This window comes from Martes martes (genome assembly GCF_963455335.1).
Source record: "Martes martes genome assembly, chromosome: 17".
NCBI lineage: Eukaryota > Metazoa > Chordata > Mammalia > Carnivora > Mustelidae > Martes > Martes martes.
The window spans coordinates 26,099,918-26,121,521 of NC_137905.1; the positions used below are offsets into that span (position 1 = coordinate 26,099,918).

The 21,604-nt window shown below is 37.1% G+C and overlaps 1 protein-coding gene and 1 pseudogene across 8 annotated transcripts in view; both read left to right on the forward strand.

The window, feature by feature from the left end:
* The window catches only part of CNOT1 (CCR4-NOT transcription complex subunit 1), a 110,096-nt gene that overhangs the window by 49,115 nt on the left and 39,377 nt on the right, over positions 1-21,604 (forward strand). For all 7 annotated transcript variants that reach the window (XM_080827959.1, XM_080827963.1, XM_080827961.1 and 4 more), the window contains exons 9-16: positions 90-216; positions 365-475; positions 3,546-3,716; positions 4,325-4,452; positions 6,350-6,590; positions 8,357-8,476; positions 9,905-10,027; positions 10,225-10,376. In XM_080827959.1, the coding sequence (XP_080684085.1) occupies positions 90-216; positions 365-475; positions 3,546-3,716; positions 4,325-4,452; positions 6,350-6,590; positions 8,357-8,476; positions 9,905-10,027; positions 10,225-10,376 (1,173 nt within the window). The remainder of the gene's footprint in view (positions 1-89; positions 217-364; positions 476-3,545; positions 3,717-4,324; positions 4,453-6,349; positions 6,591-8,356; positions 8,477-9,904; positions 10,028-10,224; positions 10,377-21,604) is intronic.
* LOC308357885 (large ribosomal subunit protein uL18-like) lies at positions 14,079-14,628 on the forward strand (annotated as a pseudogene). The gene has a single exon. The product of its transcript is annotated as a large ribosomal subunit protein uL18-like (transcript).

The window sequence follows — 21,604 nt, forward strand, 5'->3', positions numbered from 1 at the left end:
GATTTCACTCAGGGCTTTTGCATATTAACATTTCTTAACCTTTGTATTGAAGGCGGAAACGTTTTCCTGAGGTTTAATTTCTCTTTCAGTATTGAAGAATGTCGCAATATAATCATGCAGTTTGGTGTTCGGGAGGTCACAGCTGCCCAGGTTGCCAGGGTTTTGGGGATGATGGCTCGAACTCATTCAGGATTGACAGATGGAATTCCATTACAGGTAAATACAGAAATCAGCTATTTTACAGTGTGAATTAATATCCTGTCCTCTTTATTTTCTTTATTAAATTACAGTATGATTGATCTGCCAACCAGAGCTGAACACATTAAGTAGTTGGGTTTGTTTAATTCAAATTTTACTTGTACAGAGTATCTCTGCTCCTGGCAGTGGGATCTGGAGTGATGGAAAAGATAAAAGTGATGGAGCACAGGCACACACATGGAATGTAGAAGTCTTGATTGATGTTCTCAAAGAACTGGTGAGTACATGTAATCATGATTTTATATTCATGATGTTAATATGATAGAGCCCAAATAAAGCAAATTTTATTTTATTTTTTAAAGATTTTATTTATTTATTTGACAGAGATCACAAGTAGGCAGAGAGGCAGGCAGAGAGAGAGAGGAAGGGAAGCAGGCTCCTGCAGAGCAGAGAGCCTGATGCGGGACTTGATCCCAGGACCCTGGGATCATGACCTGAGCTGAAGGCAGGGGCTTTAACCCACTGAGCCACCCACGTACCCCAAGGAAGCAGATTTTAATAAATAAAATGCTTAGCTGAATGAGAGCAGCAGTGTTTTGGGGTTTCCCAACTTCATTGGCTCCAAAGTAATGAACTTTACAAAGTGATTATCTTCTGGAGATAGTTCATAATCACATACCTGTTTTGTTCATTAGGAGTTGTTTGTGTTCAATTCTGAGTGACACTGCTGAGGAGTTTGGTGGAGTCCTGGTGTGTGGTTATTTTGAAGAAACAAATTTAGTGCAAAGTAATGATTATATAAGGAATTACTGAGAAAGGAGGCCTTCTGAATGTTTTGTGGAAAGTGCAACAAAAATTCTGTCTTGTTTATGGTGGATAAGGATAATAAAATTCATATTTCTCTTACTACTTTAACTTATAGAATATCCACAAACTAAATAATTTGCCCCCAAATAAACAAAGTACCTCTTAAAATGTTAAAATGCTTAAGTAAAACATGTAAGAATGAAACCTTGAGAATTGGGAGTGATAAAGTGTATTCAGTGGGTGAATGGTGGAGTCAGGATGTATGTAATATCTTCATTCTCATCCATAAAATGTCTAGGAACAAGATACAACTGAAGACTATGTATATGTATAGATATATCTATGTAGATAGAGATAAATATATATTTACAACATAATATTCCTTGTAAGGTCTCAGGACATTGATCCTAATTATCATTTTTAGTTTTCTGTGTTAGTGATTTATAGATATAATTGGGTTACAGTTGTCTATATGACTTTCATGGATTTTTAAATTTTTCTTGATAGGTCGATTTATAGTATTGAGATTTATTCTCCTTTAGTAGTAGGAAAGAATAATACTTGATCATGGCAGAAAATTTGGAAATGAAAAAGAAATGCCAGTTTCATTACATATGGATACCACTTTTTTATTTTTAAAGATTTTATTTATTTAAGGGAGAGCACCTAGCCAGAGTGAGAGAGCACAAGCGGGGGGGGGGCTGGAGGGAGAAGCAGAGTCCCCACTTAGCAGGGAGCCCGATTTCGGGGCTCAGTCTCAGGACCCTGGGATCATGACCTGGGCAGAAGGCAGATGCTTAACTACTGAGCGACTCAGGCTCCCCCCAACTTACTATTTTGATTTTACCCTGTGGTGGTCATGCATAAGTAAAAATATGCCCTTTTCACTCAGTAGTTCCATCATTGTACTTTATTGCCTTACTGAAAATAATCTCTTTTTAAAATTGCAGATAAGGACAGTATTTCATGTTACCAATCCTGTTTGCTGTTTTCAGAGAGTGCAAAAGGCTATAAAATTGAGAGCCTGCACTGTGGGTTTGAACAGTTGAGTTAGTAATCTCTTTTCTTCCTATATTAGAGTTTTTTACATACTTTTTGTGGGCAGGGAGCAGAAGACAATTTCATTTTGGGTCAACAATTTGATTTCTCCATTGACCACCAAAGATGAGAGGAAGAATCCAAGGGGATTCTTACGTCTTACCAAACTTACCTCTGGATTTACTAAATTGTCTCTATGATAATGCTGTGTAATAATACATTCTTGGTTCTGTTCTGTTATAGTCAGTACTTGAAACACATGTTAGAAAGAAAAGAAAACCTTATTTTCTGAATGTTGTTGTTACCTTAAAGTGAATACTTCTTTTGAAGTTTGTTCTTTGTACCCTTGCTTTGTAAAGCAAGCATTAATGTTTTCATGGCTTGCAAGGAGTTGTCTTAGAGCAAAACTAAACTGTCCATGGTGCTTTGAGGATTTTTTTTTTTTTTTGAGGATTTTTAAGTACAGAGTGTGGATAGCCTTTTTCTTTTCAAGCATAAAATAAACTTAGTACTTTGTGCAGAGTGTTTGGTAAATTATCTTCTGTAAACTTGCTTCCTTTGCTTTATGTTTTCTTTTTTTTCTAAGATTTTTATTTGAGAGGGAAAGAGAATGAGAGAGAGTGAGCATGACAGGGGAAAGGTCAGAGGGCGCAGCAGACCCCTTGCTGAGCAGGGAACCCGATGCAGGACTCGATCCTGGGACTCCAGGATCCTGACCTGAGCTGAAGGCAGTCGTTCAACCAACTGATTCACCCCGGCGCCCTCCTTTATGTTTTCTTAAGGAGTCTTATGCTGCTTTTTTGAATACCTTTTCATAGAACATTTCTTTATCATTTTGACATAAAGAATTTAGACCACTTTTCCTGATGCATACTTGGTATACTTTGTAGGGGAGATCTTCAGTTAATTAAGAATGGTATTTGGGAGGTGCCTGGGTGGTTCAGTCTGTTAAGGATGGATTTGATTTTGACTTAGGTCGTGATCTCGGGCTTGTGAGATTGAGCCCTGTGTCAGGCTCTATGCTCAGCGTGGAGTCTGCTTGAGATTCTCTGTCTCCCTCTCCCTCTGCCCTTACCCCACACGTGAGTGCATGTGTTCTCTATCTCTCTCAGTAAGTCAGATCTTTTTAAAAAATGGTTTTTGGGATAACTGATTTATCTTTGCAACTTTGTTCCAAGGTAGTGGAATCTTGGGTGTAAAAACAGAGAGGCATTAATTGAGGAATTTGGCCAAACTGGGATGGGATTGTTTGTTGGACTAAGTTACCCACTCCCATTGGCTATAAGTATGTCATGAACTAAAAGGTTGGAGTGCCTTACTAGTAGAACCAATTTATTTTAAATATTAAGAATTATTTTTCTAAGTCTTTATAAATTCCAGGTTATGATTATTTTGAGTTTATAATTAGAACATTTTAATTTCCGATTCAGATTGGCTCTTTGGATAAAGCATAGAAATGTGTATACTTTTGTTCATTAGGTTTTGAAATGTTTTTGTTTTAGAACCCGAGTTTGAATTTCAAGGAAGTAACTTATGAACTGGACCATCCTGGATTTCAAATTCGTGACAGTAAAGGACTTCATAATGTGGTTTATGGGATTCAGCGGGGTCTAGGTATGGAAGTGTTCCCAGTAGACCTCATATATAGACCTTGGAAACATGCAGAAGGCCAGGTAAGTGATTGGTGTTCAGTTGTGGAAGGGGAGGCAAATAATGACTTTTTCTTTACGTAGTGTCTTCTATATGTTGGTTAAAATAATCTTTTAATGTAGAATTTGTTTTGTGCAGTGCAGAATAGTAGAGACCATCAGTATTTTGAAAAGGAGATCATCATAGTTGAGTACTAGTCAGACTCAAAGTGTAGCAAACCGTTTTCCCAACTATTTCTGTCCAAGACCATTTTATCTCATATCTTTCATGTGTTTGAATTGTCTGTGGTTTTGAAGAGCAGGTAATTAAGATTTAAGACAGAAATTGTCAGGGCACCTGGGTGGCTCAGTCGTTGGGCATCTATCTGCCTTTGGCTCGGGTCATGATGGCGGGGTCCTGGTATTGGGCCCTGCGTCGGTCTTACTGTTCGGTGGGAGGCCTGCTTTTCCCTCTCCCCCTCCCCCTGCTTGTGTTCCCTCTCACTGTCTGTCTCTCTCAAATAAATAAATAAAACCTTAAAAAAAATAAGTTATCATTTTAATAAGATTAAGATTAGCCTATGAAAATACCTCACATTTTCATAGCATTTGCATTCATTTATGGTAGTAAGAACTTTTTTCTCTTGTTCCAGCTCTCCTTCATTCAGCATTCCCTTATAAATCCAGAGATCTTCTGCTTTGCTGACTATCCCTGTCATACGGTTGCCACTGATATTCTGAAAGCACCACCAGAGGATGACAATCGAGAAATTGCCACATGGTAAAGACTCTCCTCTAGCTTTTCTTGCAATACAGAATTAATAGGGAGCAATTATGTAGTTAAAAATTTTACTGAAACAGTATTTTTAGTGAGCCTACTTAAACTTTAAATTTTATAGAGGGTTGTTGATGAATAAAAGTGTATTTTTAGTTTCCTTATCACTAGATAGTTATGTTTTTCCTCTGTAAGGTCTGCCAGTGGGTATTCTCTGAAACTGTCAAATACTAGAAGGAAGTTTGTACTTCTCCCTTAGTTTAGACCCCTTTCTTCTGTCTACAGATATGCTTGCTTTCTTTTCTTTGTAAGTAGTCAAGATGGCCAACCCATCAATTCTAATCCTTTCAGCTAAATTACCTAGTTTATTTGAGTTCCAATTCCTAATTTCTGAGGGAGAATCTGACTCTGGCCCAGTACGTTTCTCCTGGAACTCAAGTCACTCCTCTCTAGGAATGTGAGGTAAGGATGGTGAAAGTACTTGCATTACTATTGAAAAACACACACACAACACACAACACACACACACACACACACACACACACACACGGTGGGGGGGTGGGGACATGGGCTGGATTGCTCCCCAAAGGTAACTGCTTTGTTTCTTACTTTTTTTCTAACCAGTTTTCTGAGACCCTTTCCCAGCATGGAACAAATGATTGAATTTTGGGTGCTCTGGGTGGGATTTTTAGGGCACTTTAAAGCCCTTTAGGTACTGCCAGAACTTCTAAAGTGAGAGATGGTAAACTTCCTGTAACAGGTTAGTTAATATCTGGCTTTTCTGGCGAGATGGTCTCTGTAGCAACTGCTTGACTACTATAGCATGGTATAAATATGGGTGTAGTTCTTTCAACAAAACATTTACTGAAATAGGCAGTAGGTAGGATTGGTCTTGTGGATGTAGTTTGCTGATCCCTGTTCTGAAAGATTGACTCCCAAACAGTAGTTTGTTCTAAACTTTGTCCTTTTCTCAGGTGCTAGCCACATTGGATATGCAGGCTTGATTGATATTTTTTCCCTCGTCAAGTCCAAGTATATAGCAGTATTTCTTTTATAAAACTGAAATGTCATAGCGCATTTAACAATTCCTTAGTATCAAGTTTGTCTCAAAATGTCTAACAGTTTGTATGATGAAGAGTCCAGACAGGGTTTATATGGTTTTTTTCATTCTAAAAGTCTACCTTTTCTCATTCTCTTTCTTGAAATACAATTTTGCCATTGATTTGATGAAGTAATAGGATCTTTTATCCTTTTATCCTTTTATCCTTGAAACTATCCCATGGCATGGGGTATTATGTTTCCTCATGGCATTTAATTTGATCTCTGTCCCCATAGTTTTCCTGGACTAAGGGTAGAGTAAGATACTGAGATTTGATTAAAGTCAACCACATTCAGCTTCTTGGGGCAAGAATAATGCATAGGGGATGCTGTGGACTTCTGAATTTGCTTGACATCAGAAGGCACTTAAGTTAGACCTTGGCATTACCAAAGTAAGTTTTCAGGCTCTATTTTCTATAGATTTTTTTTGTGTGTATAAATTAGGTCTGTGTTTATATTTTGGGTTTTTGACTATTCCTAAATAAAGTCTGTGATGTTGTTTCTATTTTTTATACCAATCACAAAAATCTTTGATGGTATCTCCTTGGTTAAGAATGATCCGTGATTGTATAAGTGGTCTGTGGTGTCCCCTCTCCTAAACCACTTATTGTCAACTTGGACCGCCTTTGAAATTAGTATGAAAGTATACCAGCATATGATTTTAATATGAACACCACCAGTTTAAACACTTTTCGAGTTGACAACAACTCAGTTTTATTGTGATGGCTGGTAACACTTATTTGGAAAATATATTTTTTGTGTACTTAGGTTTTCATTGACAGTATCTTACCTCCATTCTTCTTAGGAAGAGCTTGGATTTGATTGAATCTCTGCTGAGACTTGCAGAGGTGGGGCAATATGAGCAAGTCAAACAGCTCTTCAGCTTCCCTATTAAACACTGTCCAGACATGCTGGTATTGGCCTTACTACAAATCAACACCTCTTGGCACACCTTGCGCCATGAGCTCATCTCTACTCTGATGCCAATTTTCCTCGGAAACCATCCTAACTCTGCTATTATTTTGCACTATGCATGGCATGGGCAGGTAAGACATAGACATTTTTTTTCTCTTAATAACTGACATTCTTTGGAGCATGTTCAACTAAATTGTCAATCTTTAGTTATGACACTTTTGAAAAGTGGCACTTCCACAAAGCTTACTTTATCTTTTAGCATCATATGAGTGTTAAAGTCTAAAACTTCAAAGAATGAGAGGGAAGAAGCAGTAAATAGACAGATAAATAAATAATTCAGTACTATGAAAGCTCTGTACTACAAGGGCACCAGTATACTTTTGATAATAGTAAGAAGCTTAATTATTTATCATGGAGCCAGAAGGTGCTCATGTCATTTTTTAACAGTAAATAGAAGATTATAAATCAATTTATTTGACATTATTTTGTCTTTTATCCATATCCAGCATCTACATTTTATTTTAGATTCTGCTGAAATGCCCTTTAAGCCCTGTGCTTTCTTTCCCTCCCTAAGTCTGTAGAATTTATTTAATCTGTAAATATATTTTATTCATTGAATTTTTACCATAATGCCCTATTCTATTTTTAATAATGACAAATTCAGAATCTTTAGAAAAAGCAGTTACCTATATCAGGTGCCCCCCTTTTTAAAGATTTATTTAATATTTATTTGGGAGAGAGACAGAGTAGGGGAAAGAGCAGAGGGAGACAGTCTCCAAGCAGACTCCCCACTGTCTGTGGAGCCCGACATAGGGCTCAGTCTCCTGACCCTGAGATCATTACCTGAGCCGAAACCAAGAGTCAGATGCTTAACCAACTGAGCCACCAGGGCTCCCCTCAAGTGCCCTTTTTTGGGCTATTTTTTTCTTTAGTCATTTTTATTCTCACTAGTTCACATTATATACAAGTACTTTAAAAAATTGGTTACGAATCATTTATATTGAAAATATTAGCTTTAGTTCTATGCTATTCAGTCAGCCCTCCATTTTTAGACTCAAATTACATGGTAAACTTAGAGTTTACAGAATGTTTAACAAACATTTATCCAGAAGCTTTGCAGGCCAGATATTTTTAGGTCTTTATCACCACAGCTATAAGGTAGAAAGGGGAGACCAAAAGGAACTGCATCTCCTCACTCCTTGTTCAATACTTGTTTCATTTGGATCTTCTGTCGCTCTAGGACAGTAACTGGAAAGTGATTTAGGTATAGTGATAGCAGTTGCTTTGCCATTCCTTCTCTGAGAACTAGTCACTAAATTCCAACTTAATTTCTTTCATTCAGCTGCAAGTCTTTAGATCAGTCCTCAAAGCCAGGCTGTTTTCTGGAAATAAAGGAAATTGGATAATTACAGAAAAACGAACATTCTCATTTGTGAAAATAGCTAGATGTTGTAAAATGTATGAGTACCATTCCTAGAATACTACACTGTGCAACATGAGAAATGATTACCTTAAACCAATTTTAAAAGCTTATAGACCAGTAATTCTATAATTTAATAATAAGGAATTTATACAAATTTGATGTATTCTCATGTTCACATCGTATTCTGTTCTGTTTGAAAACGTATTGGCAGATGTTTTATAGGATAAATTTTTACTGAATGACTGTATGACCCAAGGTTTAGGGACAGGCTCTCATTTGGAAGATCTGGAAATAACTTGACTTTCCTACAGAGAATGTCTCTGCAATCACTGCTTGAGGATTGAACTTAAAGTCTGCACTGATATACCTTAATTTTACATATATATAACAAATTAAATTAGCTGGGTGTTTGCAGTAGTGTCTATGAAAATGTTTAGCAGTACTGATATGTAACCCCCGTTTTTCTTTTTTTAGGGACAGTCTCCCTCAATCCGCCAACTTATTATGCACGCGATGGCAGAATGGTACATGCGAGGGGAGCAGTATGATCAGGCCAAATTGTCTCGAATACTTGATGTGGCCCAGGACTTGAAGGTGAGCTTGGAGGGACAGGCTAACACTTTTATTTATTAATGAGAAAAGAAAGCTTTTTAAATAAAGATTCATTTGTTTTGGAGAGAGAGGAGGAGTATGAGCAAGGGTGGGGCAGGGCAAGTGAGGAGTGGCAGAGGGAGAGAGAAGACTCAGGTTGACTTCTTGCCAAGTGTGGAGGCTGACACAGGGCTGGTTTTATGACCTTGAGATCATGACCTGAGCCAAAATCAAGTTGGGTGCTTAACTGACTGCACCACCCAGGTGCCCCAGAAAACATTTTTCATGTAACATAGATGCCTTAGCAATAATTCAGATTTAACTAGTTCTTAGCTAGATTATGTTGATATTTACAGTTTGCCTTGTTAAGTACAAAGGGTTTGGAAGGAAAGTGGTTTTAGAAAGGTAAGAAATGAGGGTGCCTTGGTGGCTCAGTCTGTTAAGCATCTGCTGTTGGCTTAGGTCATGGTCTTGAGATTGGACCCTGGTTTGGGCTACTTGCTGAATGGGGAGTCTGCTTCTTCCTCTGTCTCCCCGCCCCCATCCCTGCTTCTTGCTCTCTCTTAAATAAATAAGTAAAATCTTTATAAAAAAGTGAAAAAAAATGTTTTCAGTTCTCAGTACATTTGATTGAGTTTTGTTTCGTCTTCTATGATAGTTGCAAGGCTATTTTAAAGCAAGTGATAATTGACTTCATGTAGTATGTTAGATATAATTTGTGGGGAAACTGGTTGGGTTTCACCCTTTTGGAGGTTTTATTAGCATTCATGGTATCTTTTGACAAGTAGTCTGACACTTGATATCTTTGACCAGTAGGTGCATAGTACTGGTGTTGAAGTTGTGCTTAGGTTGGAATAAGTCTGAGTTTAAATTTTTAAAAATGGAGTATTAATTGTTTTTTATGCATTGTGTCTTGCTCTGACTTAGGTAGAGTTATTTTAAGGAGCACAGGGTAAAGTCATGTGTTTGTCCACCTTTGAAATGTGATCTTATTTTTAGTAAAAACTAATTATCACCAACGAATTATACTAAGCTACCTAAAAAATAATGACCAAGAAAATATTAGCAATATGTTTTATTTAGACTCGTTTGTGAAAGTAAAAGCAGGGAACAGAGAATAGAACAGAATGAGAGAAAGATACTTAATTGCTTAATTAACAGGGCGTTTTTTTTTTAAGATTTATTAATTTAAAAAAAAAGATAATTGGAGGGAGAGGGTTTGTGCATGTTGGGGAAGGGGGAGGAGGGGGCAGAGGGAGAGGGATAGAAAAAAATCTCAAGTAGACTCCCTAATGAGTGGGGAGCTTGCTGTGGGGCTTGATCTCACTGCTTTGAGATCATGACCTGAGCCAAAATCAAGAGTTGTAATGCTTAACTGTCTGAGCCATCCAGGCATTCTGACTTAAAGTTTCTGATATTCTTTTGTTTTAGGCCTTGTCAATGCTGCTAAATGGTACTCCATTTGCCTTTGTTATTGACCTTGCTGCACTTGCTTCACGTCGTGAATACCTCAAACTTGATAAGTGGCTCACAGATAAAATTCGAGAGCATGGAGTAAGCAGGATTTGTCCATTTATTACTGCTTTAAAATTCTGGTGGCTTAATTAGTTAAACAATGGCAGTGAAGATATGATTTTGTGGATTTTAGTCATACTGTCTTTTAATAGTCTTTAATCTGAAAGCAATTTATTTTAAGCCTCAAAGCAGTTAAGATCAGTTTCACATAAACCCAAAGATTTTCTTTCTTCTAGGAGCCTTTTATCCAGGCATGTATGACTTTTTTAAAGAGACGGTGCCCTTCTATTTTGGGTGGACTTGCTCCAGAGAAAGATCAGCCCAAAAGTGCTCAACTTCCTCCAGAAACTCTGGCGACAATGTTGGCCTGTTTACAAGCTTGTGCAGGGTAAGAAGAGCATGTTTACATAGGACTGTTTAGTATTGGAATTGGATTATATGAATAAATTTTGGGGGAAAGAGGGGTTGAAGGATTAAAAGTGACAGCAGCTTAGATAATCCAGTCATTTTTAAATCCAGAGTGCTATACTAAAAATATGTATTAGATCCATTTGAGTTGATTTTTTTGTATATGAATGAGGTTTTTTGTATATGGTGAGGTTCAGATTCATTGCTTTGCATATGGATGTTCAGTTGTCCCAACACATTTGTTACTCTCTTTCGAGCTGTGTTCTGAAAAGTTGCCTGAAATATGGGGGTTTTATTTCTGGATTCTCAGTTCTGTTGATCTATACATGTTGATCCTTACACCACGACCACACCATCTTGATGCTGTAGCTTTTCAGTGAGTTTTGAAATTGGGGAGTGTGAATCCTTTTAACTTTGTTCCTTTTCAAGATTGTTTTGGCTATTCTGGGTCCCTTATATTCCCATATGAATTCTTTTTTTTTTTTTTTTTTTTTTAAAGATTTTACTTATTTACTTGACAGACTAAGATCACAAGTAGGCAGAGAGAGAGTGGGGGAAGCAGGCTCCCTGCTGAGCAGAGAGCCAGATGTGGGGCTCGATCCTAGAACCCTGAGATCATTACCTGAGCTGAAGGCAGAGGCTTTAACCCACTGAGCCACCCAGGCGCCCCTCCCATATGAATTCTTGCAAAGTTGTGAAGATCACTGGAATTACATTGAATCTTTATATCATTTTGGGAGGTATTGCCATCTTATAGTAAGTTTTGTGATTCATGAATTTTATTTAGGTCTTTAATTTTTTTCAGTGATGTTTTGTCCTTTACAGTGTATAAGTCCTAATCTTCCTCTGTTGTATGTATAGTTTCTTTTGTACAAGTCAGGTAATGGTGTGAATAGTTTTTTCTCCTTCGCATCCCAGTGGACCTGCAGTCTGATGTTGAAAAGAAATGGCCAGAGCAGACATTCTTGTCTTGTACTTGAATTTAGAAGGTGTTTAACCATTAAGTGTAATGTTGGCTGTGGGTTTAGATACCCTTCAGGTTGAGGTTTCCTTACCTTTAATTCTAGTTAGTTGCATGTTTTATCATGGAAGTATTTTATTAGATGCTTTTGTCTGTATCTCTTGAGGTGATTGTGTAGTTTTTGTTTTTTTATTTTGTTTATGCATATTAAGTGAGATTTAGATGTTAAAAAATCTTGCATTCACTTGGTCTTTGTGTATACTACTTTTTATATGTTGCTGAATTCAGTTTGCTAGTATTCGGTGAGGGTTTTTGTATCTCCATCCCTAAGGGATATTGTTCTGTGGTTTTCTTGTGTTGTTTTGTCTGGTTTTGATTATCAGCGTAATAATAGCCTCATGCAGTGAATTGATAAGTGTTCTTTCCCTTTCCTCTTTAAATTGTTGTGAGAAAAATTGGTGTCAATTCTTTCAATGTTCCGTAGAATTAAGCAGTGAAGCCATCTGGTCCTGAGCTTCTGTATCTTGTTACAGATGTAAACAGATGTGTACAGATTTTTTTTTTTTTAAGATTTTTATTTTTAAGTGATCTGTACGCTCAGTGGTGCCTTGAACTTACAACTCTGAGACCATGAGTCACATGGATCTACTGACCGAGCTAGCGAGGTGCCCCTAGGGAAATTTTCATTTTTTTTTTTCCTCTTTTGAATCAGTTTTGGTCATTTGTGTCTTCTCTAGGAGTTTGCCCATCTTGTTCCTTTATACTATCTCCTTATACTCTTTCTCATTTCTTTCAGGTTGGTGGTAAAATCCTGTTTTTCAGTTCCTGGTTTTAGTAATTTGAATCTCTTCTCCTTTCTTCCCTTCCTCCCTCACCACCCTTTTCTTGTCATTGTGGCTAAATGTATGTCAGTCTTGTAAACCTTTTTCAAAGAAGCAACTTTTGGTTTCGTTTTTATCTGTTGTTTTTCTTTTTTCCATTTATTTAAGCTTCTTATTTTGTGTTTAGTTTGAACTTTTTAAAACTTACTAAGATGAAAAGTTTGATTTTCTGTTTGAGATTGTTCTTGTTTAATTTGGGGTGTTTATGGCTTTGAATTTCCACCTGTGACATGCTTTAAGTTTGGTATTAAGTCATCTGAAAGTATTTTTTTATTTCCTTTGACCCATAAAAGTTTGTTGTATTTAATTTTCACATATTTGGGAATACCTAGTTTCTCTTAACTCATTTTTAGTTTTGTTGAGTTGTGAGTGGAGAATATGCTGTACATGATTTTATAGTCTCTTGAAATTACTGAGTTTTATCATGTGGCCTAACAGGGTCTATATCCTAGAGAATTTCCATGTGCCCTTGAGAAGGATGTGTATAGTCTGCTGTTGGGTAGAGTGTTCTGTATGTTTGTTAGGATTAGTTGGTTTACTAGAGTTGTTGAAGTCTCTGTTCCTTGTTTCAGTACTCTGTGGTTCTATCCGTTTTTTTTTTTTTTTTTAAAGTGAGGTATAATTGACATTCTGTCAGTTCGTGTATGTGTTGATTTGATACATTTATATAATGCAGTGTACAGTTAAAATAGTGTTAGCTAACCTTCTGTCACACCACGTAATTATCTTTTTTTTTTTTTTGTGGTGGGTACAATTAAGATCTTGTCTCTCAGCAACTTTGAAGTGTATAATACAGTACTGCTGACTATCAGTTACTGATAATAGAGTATAGAAGCCTCCAACTATTTTTGAGTTGTTTATTTCTCCCTTCAGTTTTCCCTTCATGTGTTTGGGGGCTCTGTTTTTAAAGGTATGTATGCTTATGATTATTATATGTCTTCCTGTAAGAAGGATTGGCCTTTTTATTATTATAAAATCCTTTTCTTAGTTCCTGTTAAATTTTTACTTTATGGCTACATTTTGTCTCATTAGTGGAGCTAATACATTTTGTCTCATTAGTGGAGCTAATGTAGTTCTCTTTTTGTTAATGTTTGCATGGTATCTTTTTTCATCTTTTATCTTCAAGTTACAGATGTCTTAATCTAAAGTGTGAGTCAGTTCTGGACAACATATAGTTGGATTATTATTTTTTTTAAATCCATTTGATCATCTCTTAATTGGAGTATTTGATCTTTATATATATAATGTGATTACTGATAAGGTAATTTATCCATGTAATTTCTATTTTCCTGTGTATTTTATGTCTTTTTTTTTCTTTTATTTCTCCATTACTACCTCTGTCACTGTTAAACAGATATCTTTTAGTATATCATCTTAATTCCCTTGTTGTTTCCTTGAATATATGCTTTTGAGTTATGTTTTCCCTTGGTAGTTAACCTGTTAAAATTAACATCTTAACTTAAAACACCCTAGTTCTGATTAATACCAACTGAATTTCAATAGAATGCAAAAATTTACTCATATAGGTCTGTCCTCTTTCTTCTTCATTGGGCTGCTATTGTTATATTACACCTCTCTACACAGTGTAATCATCAAAAAAGGTATAATTATTACCTTGTGCGGTAATTATGCTTTAAACCAAGCAGGAGGTAGGTCTCTGGCAAGCTGTGGACGCTATTCTCTGTTCTGCAGGGTGGAGTTTGTTAAAACTGTCAAGAGAAAGGCTTGCTTTAAGAGATACCAAATGGAAGTTAGAAGGTGAGAGGGTATAATTGATTACTATGCTCAGAAACACTTGGTAATTTAGGATAAAAATAAGTACAACACATCCAAATAGAGAATGATAGTTCAAGTAGCCAACAGAAGGATCATTTGTCAGATTGCTTATGCCAGTATAGAAGGAGATATGATTGTTTTTGCAGCTTATGCTCATGAACTCCCAAAGTACAGTGTGAAGGCTGACCTGACAAATTATGCTAAAGCATAATTGTACTGGTCTGCTACTGGCCTTTGGTAGGTTTGGCATAGACAAGATCTGTGAAGGCCAGGTGGAGGTGACTGGAGATGAATACAATGTGGAAAGCATTGACAGTCAACCTGGTGTCTTCACCTGCTTTTTGGATGCAGGGCTGGCCAGAACTGCTACTGGTAATAAAGTTTTTGTGGCCCTCAAGGGACCTGCGGATGGAGGCTTGTCTGTCCCTCATAGTACCAAATGATACCCTGGTTTGGAAAGCAAGGAATTCAATGCAGAATTATATCGGAAGCATATCATGGGTCAGAACGTTGCAGATTATATGCATTACCGAATGGAAGAAGATGAAGATGCTGACATGAAACAATTCTCAGGGCACCTGCCTGGCTTAGTCAGTGGAGCATTTGACTCTTGATCTTGGGGTTGTAAGTTTGAGCCCCACACTGGGTATGGAGATTACTTTAAGAAAAAAAAAAGATAAAACAATTCTGTCAATATATAAAGAACAGAGTAACTCTAAACATGGTGAAGATGTGTAAGAAAGCTCATGCTGCTCTATGAGAGAATCCAGTCTATGAGAAGGAGCCTAAGAAAGAAGTTAGAATAAGTGGAACTATCCCAAATGTCTCTTGGCCCTGAAGAAAGATGAGGTAGCTCAGAAGAACTCAAACTTTCACAGAGCTTAGGAGCAGGCCACTGAGAACTAATACACCAAACCATAATTTCTATGAAGATTTTTCAGGTAAAGACAATAATAAACTTACCAAGCCAGAAAAAGAAAGATCAAATAAGAGATTAAAAAGATATAAATTAAAAAACACACACTGTGTTTTACATTTATCTAGGTCACTGTGCTGGTGCTCTTGTTTCATATGAACTCAGGGTACTGTGCAGTGTCCTTTCATTTCAGCATAAAGGATTCCCTTTCTTTCTTTTTTTTTTTTTTTAAAGATTTTATTTATTTATTTGACAGACAGAGATCACAAGTAGGCAGAGAGGCAGGCAGAGAGAGAGGAAGGAAAGCAGGCTTCCCACTGAGCAGAGAGCCCGATGCGGGGCTCGATCCCAGGACCCTGGGATCATGACCTGAGCTGAAGGCAGAGGCTTTAACCCACTGAGCCACCCAGGTGCCCCCCCTTTATTTCTTGTTAGGGTAGATTATTTAAGAATAAATTCCCTCAGTTTTGGTTTAAGTGGGAAAGTTTTTAATTTCTCCTTTGTATTTCGAGGATAGTTTTATAATACAGGATTCTTGATTGCTACTCCTTTTCCTTCAGTTCTTTGAATATGCCATCCCAGGGCTTCCTGGCTTCCATAGTTTCTGAGGGGACATCAGCTGTTAATTTTTTTTGAGGCTCCCTTGTATGCACTACATTGCCTCTCCTTGCCATTAAGCTGCTTACGTTGTCTTTTTTTCTTTCACCAGTTTGATCATGTTTCTAGGTTTGGACTTTGTTTATATTACTTGAGTTTGTTGAGCTTCTTGGGAGTCTAGATTAATGGTTTTCATCAAATTCAGGAAGTTTTTAGTTGTTATTTTGACAAATACTCTTTTTGCCCCTTTTCCATCTCATTTCTCCTTCTGGAACTGCCATTATATATATCTTGATACATTTGGTAGTGTTCCACCTGTCCCTGAGTTTATTTTTTTCCACTTTTTTCTTTTCACTTTTTCAGGCTGGATAATCTTAGTTATCTTCAGATTGGATTCTCTTGCCTGCTTAAATCTGTTTTTGGGAACATGTAGTGAAGTTGGCAGTTACTACATTTTTCTTTTCTCTTTTCTTTTTCTTTCCTCTTCTCTTTTCTTTTCTCTCGTCTTTCTTTTTGAAGATTTTTTTTATTTATCTGAGAGAGAGAGAGAAGCAGAGAGAGGGGGAGATCCTGCTGTTGAGCAGGCAGCCCATTTCGGGTCTTGATTCCAGGACTCTGGGATCATGACCTGAGCCAAAGGAGACATTTAACTGGCTGAGCTACCCAGGCTCCCCAGTTATTGGATTTTTCAACTCTAAAAGAATTCTTTTTTTAAAATTTTACTTATTTAAGGAAGTTACTACACCCAGTGTGAGGCTGAAACCCATGACCCCAAGATTAAGAGTTGCGCACATTCCAACTAAGCCAGCCAGGTGCCCCAAGAAATAATAATTTCTATATGCTCTATCTTAAGGAACATCTTTTTTTTTTTTTTAATTCAGAGAGCGAGAGAGAGCATGCTCAAGTGGGGGGAGGGGCAGAGGGATAGGGAGAGAGAATCCCAGGCAGGTTCTGTGTTGAGCCCCATGTAGGGCTCATTCCCACAACCCGAGATCATGACCTGAGCCAAAACCAAGTGTAAGATTCCCAACTGACAGAGCCACCCGGGCTGCCCCTCTCCCCCCATAGGATTTTAATTTTGAGGCAATCTCTATACCCAACATGGGGCTAAAACTCAAAACCCTGAGATCAGGAGTTTGTATGTTCCACCAACTCAGCCAGCCAGCTATCCCTTGAGGGGCACCTTTTTAAAGTTCTCTTGTAGTTCTTTTTAACATGCTTTACTTCAGTTCTTTTTTTTTTTTTTTTTTTTAAGATTTTATTTAGGGGCACCTGGGTGGCTCAGTGGGTTAAAGCCTATGCCTTCGGCTCAGGTCATGATCCAGGGGTCCTGGGGCTCTCTGCTCGGTGGGGGGCCTACTTCCTCCTCTCTCTTGCGATCTCTGTCAAATAAATAAAATCTTAAAAAAAAATAAAAGATTTTATTTATTTTACAGACAGAGATTGCAAGTAGGCAGAGAGGCAGGCAGAGAGAGGGAGGCAGTCTCCCTGCTGAGCAGAGATCCCTGTGTGGGGCTCGATCCCAGGACCCTGGGATCATGACCTGAGCTGAAGGCAGAGGCTTTAACCCACTGAGCCACCCAGGCGCCCCTCCAAGGACAGTTTTTGATGATAGCATTTTATTGCTATGTGCAGGCCATGCTTTACTGTGTTTCTTTGTTTTTGTTTTGCATGTCTTGTAATTTGTGGTTGGAAACTGGTAAGTCAAAATAATGTGTCAGTTCTTGAAATCAGGCACCCGCCCCCACCTCTGTTTTTTGTTTTGTTGCTTTTTTTCTTTCATTTAGAGATTTTTTGGAACTATTTCTGTCATGTCCATATTCTTTTTTGTCACCTTAGGCCATTGACATTGGGTAGCCTGGTGATCAGCTAAGACTTGGGTGATTTTCTTTTCTTTTCTTTAAAAAGAAAAAAAGATTTTATTTATGTATTTGACAGAGAGATCACAAATAGGCAGAGAGGCAGGCAGAGAGGGGGGGAACAAGCTCCCTGTTGAGCAGAGAGCCCAGTGTGGGGCTCTATCCCAGGACCCTGAGATCATGATAAGGTGATTTTCTTAAATGCCAGAATGAGCAGGTTACTCCTTTTCCTGTGGTTTTGTGTACATATTGGGGCACATATTAACACTAATCACTTGACAACTCCTTGTTAGTCTTTATTTCCTTCTTAGAGCCTTGAATGTCAACTTGAGGTAAGATCTTGGTCCGTTTCAGGTCTTCTTGTGGTAATATCACAGATTGACATATTGGCATTGCTCAGTACATGTCGAAGGACTTCCTGATTCTCTGGGAGAATGAGAGTTCTCCATTTCACCCATGGGAATCTTATTCCCCAAATTTTCCTTTTAAGCTTTTTGGTTAACCTCTTATTTGCTCAGACTGTTATCTTCCACCCTAGGCAGCCAGAAAATTAAAACAGTTCCCTTTAAATATATCAACAAATATCTCGTGAGGGAAAAGGCTGTGCTTGGCCAGCTCTTAGGTCAGATAGAGATAATCTTGCCATTGTTGTCTCACAGGATTCTTTGAGGATGAGGCTTTGGAGATGCCTCAAGCCAATTCTGAGCCCTGTCCTGTGACTGTCAGGCTACTGGTTTTTCTCTATAATTATAGGTTTTCAAGGTTGCTGTCCAGCTGGAGGGGGCGGCATGGGAGTAAAGCAAATTGAGATCCCGGAAAGCTTTTATTAGCAAGATTCAGTCTTTCTGGAATAAAAATTTCTGGATTGTTATATATCAAGAGTTCATGTATCATATATATGTTATGTATGATATATGTAAGAGTTATAATATAGTGGATTCTGATAATTTTTGCCACTTTTCTAGTTGCTTTTATGGAGTAGAGAATATTTGGAGATCTTTTTATTTCACTGTTTGCTTATGTACTGTGTATTTTATTGTAATTTCTGAAGCATAATAAACACCTATGAAGTCTCCTGTGTAGCTTAACCCGTAACATTTTTGGAGCTAACTTTGTCTTCCTCTCCAGTCCAGTTTTCGTAAGCTATCCCATGTAGATCTTGAATTTTATTTTGCTTTTCTATGCTTTTTGAGAAATTTGCACACATATATCCCTAACTGGGTGTTCTCAACCAGGGAGTATTTTCTTTCCTCAGAGTCATTTGATATTGTTTTAGATTGTTACAAGCAGAGAGAAATGTGTTACTGGCATCTAGTAGGTAAAGGCCAGGGTTGCTGTTAAACATTTTACAGTCCACAGTAGAGCCTCCCAACAACAAAGAATTATCCAGTCCACAGTGGTGATAGTGCAACAGTTGAGAAACCCTGCTCTATAAGTTCTTAATGTTCTAAAATTTAGTTTTAGAATGTTGCCTTTTACATTTGTACATTGTAATCCACCTGGAAGGAAGTAAACTGGAATTAAATACTGGAAATTTAAGGACATATTGAAATTGGATAAAATGTTTTGTATTTATTTGTAAGGAGGTGGTTTACCCAACTCCAGGTTTTAATTTCTTTTGTTGCTGTATTAGAAGAACCTATCTTGTTGAAGAATTTAATGATGCATGTAAATGCCAAAGAAGGAAAGTTCTTCCAGTTAATAAATACAGAAATAATTATGATGGAGTTACAAACTTCAGTGGCTGCTAAAAGTCGTGAGAGAATGTTTGAGGAGCAGGACAATCACCTAATTTCAGAGTGTCTCTCCACAAATTACCTTATAATAACAAAGGGGGAAAGAAGTAACATTTCAGTGGAGAAGCCTGGCATATGCCACATTAATTTATAGATCAAAGTGATCACCAGCTTTCTATATCATATGCCTCCTAATTAAATGCACTGAAGGGACATCTGACTCTTGTTCTTGGGGTGTTTTGAGTTTAAGCCCCACTTTGGATATTGAGATTACTTAAAACAATAATAAAAACAAAAAATAAAATGCACGGAGAGGAATATAATGTAACTTATGTGGTAGTCCTGCAACAAACACATCTAAAATATAAGATATCAGACAAACTCAGCTCAAGGGATATTGAATAAAATAACTTAAAAAAAATCAAGTTGGAGGAAGACAAATAACAGCTGATGAATTTCTCTGTTCAAAGAAGTGGTGACAGCAGTACAGTGGATTGGATCATGATGCAGGGGAATAATAGCAGTGAAGTACCTTGTGGGAATGATGTAATTTGAATATGGCTTATTTCTCTTAAACTTCCTGATATATATTATTCTATGTAGTTCTATGAGAAAATGTCCTTGTTCTTAGGATAAACGTAGTGAAGTATTTAGGGACAAAAGATAACGTCATCACATACACTTTTTCGAGGAGAGTATAGAAAGACTGGCTAAACAAATTTGGCAAAATGTAACTAATTGGTGAGTAAAACATTTATGGGAGTCCCTAATAATATTCTGGTCTCTGTAAACTTGAAATTGTGTCAAATATAAGAAAGTTTTTTCTAAATAATAAGGAATATTTTAATTAACCATAGCTTGCCAATCTGATACCCACTGTTTAGTATTTTAACATCTGAAATGATTCATATCATTAGTGATGTCTTAACAGTTAAAATTAGCTTATTTCCTTTTTGTGTAATACATAAAATACCATGTCTTAAAATTGAAGGCCTTTTGTATTCATTGCAGCATAGTGATTATTATTTACTAGTGTAGACCATTAACCCATGGCATACATGTCTTTGGAATGGTTTCTTACTTCTTTATTTATTTGAATTTTTATTTATTTTTTAAATTTCTTTTCAGTGTTCCAGAATGCATTGTTTATGCACATGCAGTGCTCTGTGTAATACGTGTCCTCCATAGTACCCACCACCAGGCTCACCCAACCTCCCACCCCCCGCCCCTCCAAAACACTCAGATTGTTTTTCACAGTCCACAGTCTCTCATAGTTTGTCTCCCCCTCTAATTTCCCCCAACTCCCTTCTCCTCTCCATCTCCCCATGTCCTCCGTGTTATTCCTTATGCTCCACAAATAAGCCATTAACCCATGGCATAGATGTCTTTGGAATGATTTCTTATTTATTTTTTATTTATTTACTTATTTACTTACTTATTTATGGTTTCTTTTTTTAACTAAAAGTGTTCTTTGTGGCTCTTACCCCCACCTTGTTCTTGTTTGGTAACTATTTCCATTTATATTTGGGGGTTATCTTTGCATTTTAAAAAAGTATTTGTGTATTTTCCTCTTTACTACAGTGAAGGGAGAATATTGTATGCTCTATTACAACATGCTTTCATTTGATCAGGTATCCTACAATTTACTCCATAGAATCAAAGAGCTTTCTTGTTCCTTGTAGTTGCTGCATAGTACTTCATTGAGTAGATGTTTGTGCTTTATTAAACCAGTTTCTGATTGGTGGACATTCTGATTATTTTTGCTATATATCATAAGTAGTGTTGCAGTAAATAGTGTATGTAGCCATCGTCTTTGCTAGTGGATATTTGGGACCATTAGAAGCAGAGCCTATTGGAATAAATGGAAATGCATGTATAGTTTTATTAGTTACTGGAAAATTTCCCTCCCTAGGAAGTTTTTCATTCTATATAACCACCAGCAGTGAAAATGTCTATTTCCTCATAGCCTTGCTAGCGGAGTATTTGGTAATCTAAGAGATCACACTGGTATGTCCAGGAAGTTTTAATTGCGTGGGAGTAGGTATTTTGAACTTAGATATATAGAGGCTAGAAAGAGCTAGTCATGTTTTTTCTGTTTGAAATGTCTTTGTTTGCAGCATCTTTTGGAAATTAACAATACTAAAGTAAATAAGTAAACTCACACTTGTAGTACTTGACATCTCCCTCTTCTTTTCCATGATCTGTTAATATTTTTCTTTCCTGCTTTAGTAGATGAAAAAAACCCAACTCATTGTTCATTTAAATTCATAATCCATGTTGGAGCCACTGTGTCTTTGATATTGGTTCAAGCAAGAATTTTGTAGATTGTACTGTAGTGATTTGATGTACAGTTTTATATTTCATTTCCCAAACATGAAATAGTGGTCTTCTCTGACTGACTACTTTTACTTCTTGATGGCAGTAGTAATATTCTGAACTTAGGAGGAAAGATTAAAGACAGAATCAAGTTTGTGTAGAGTTA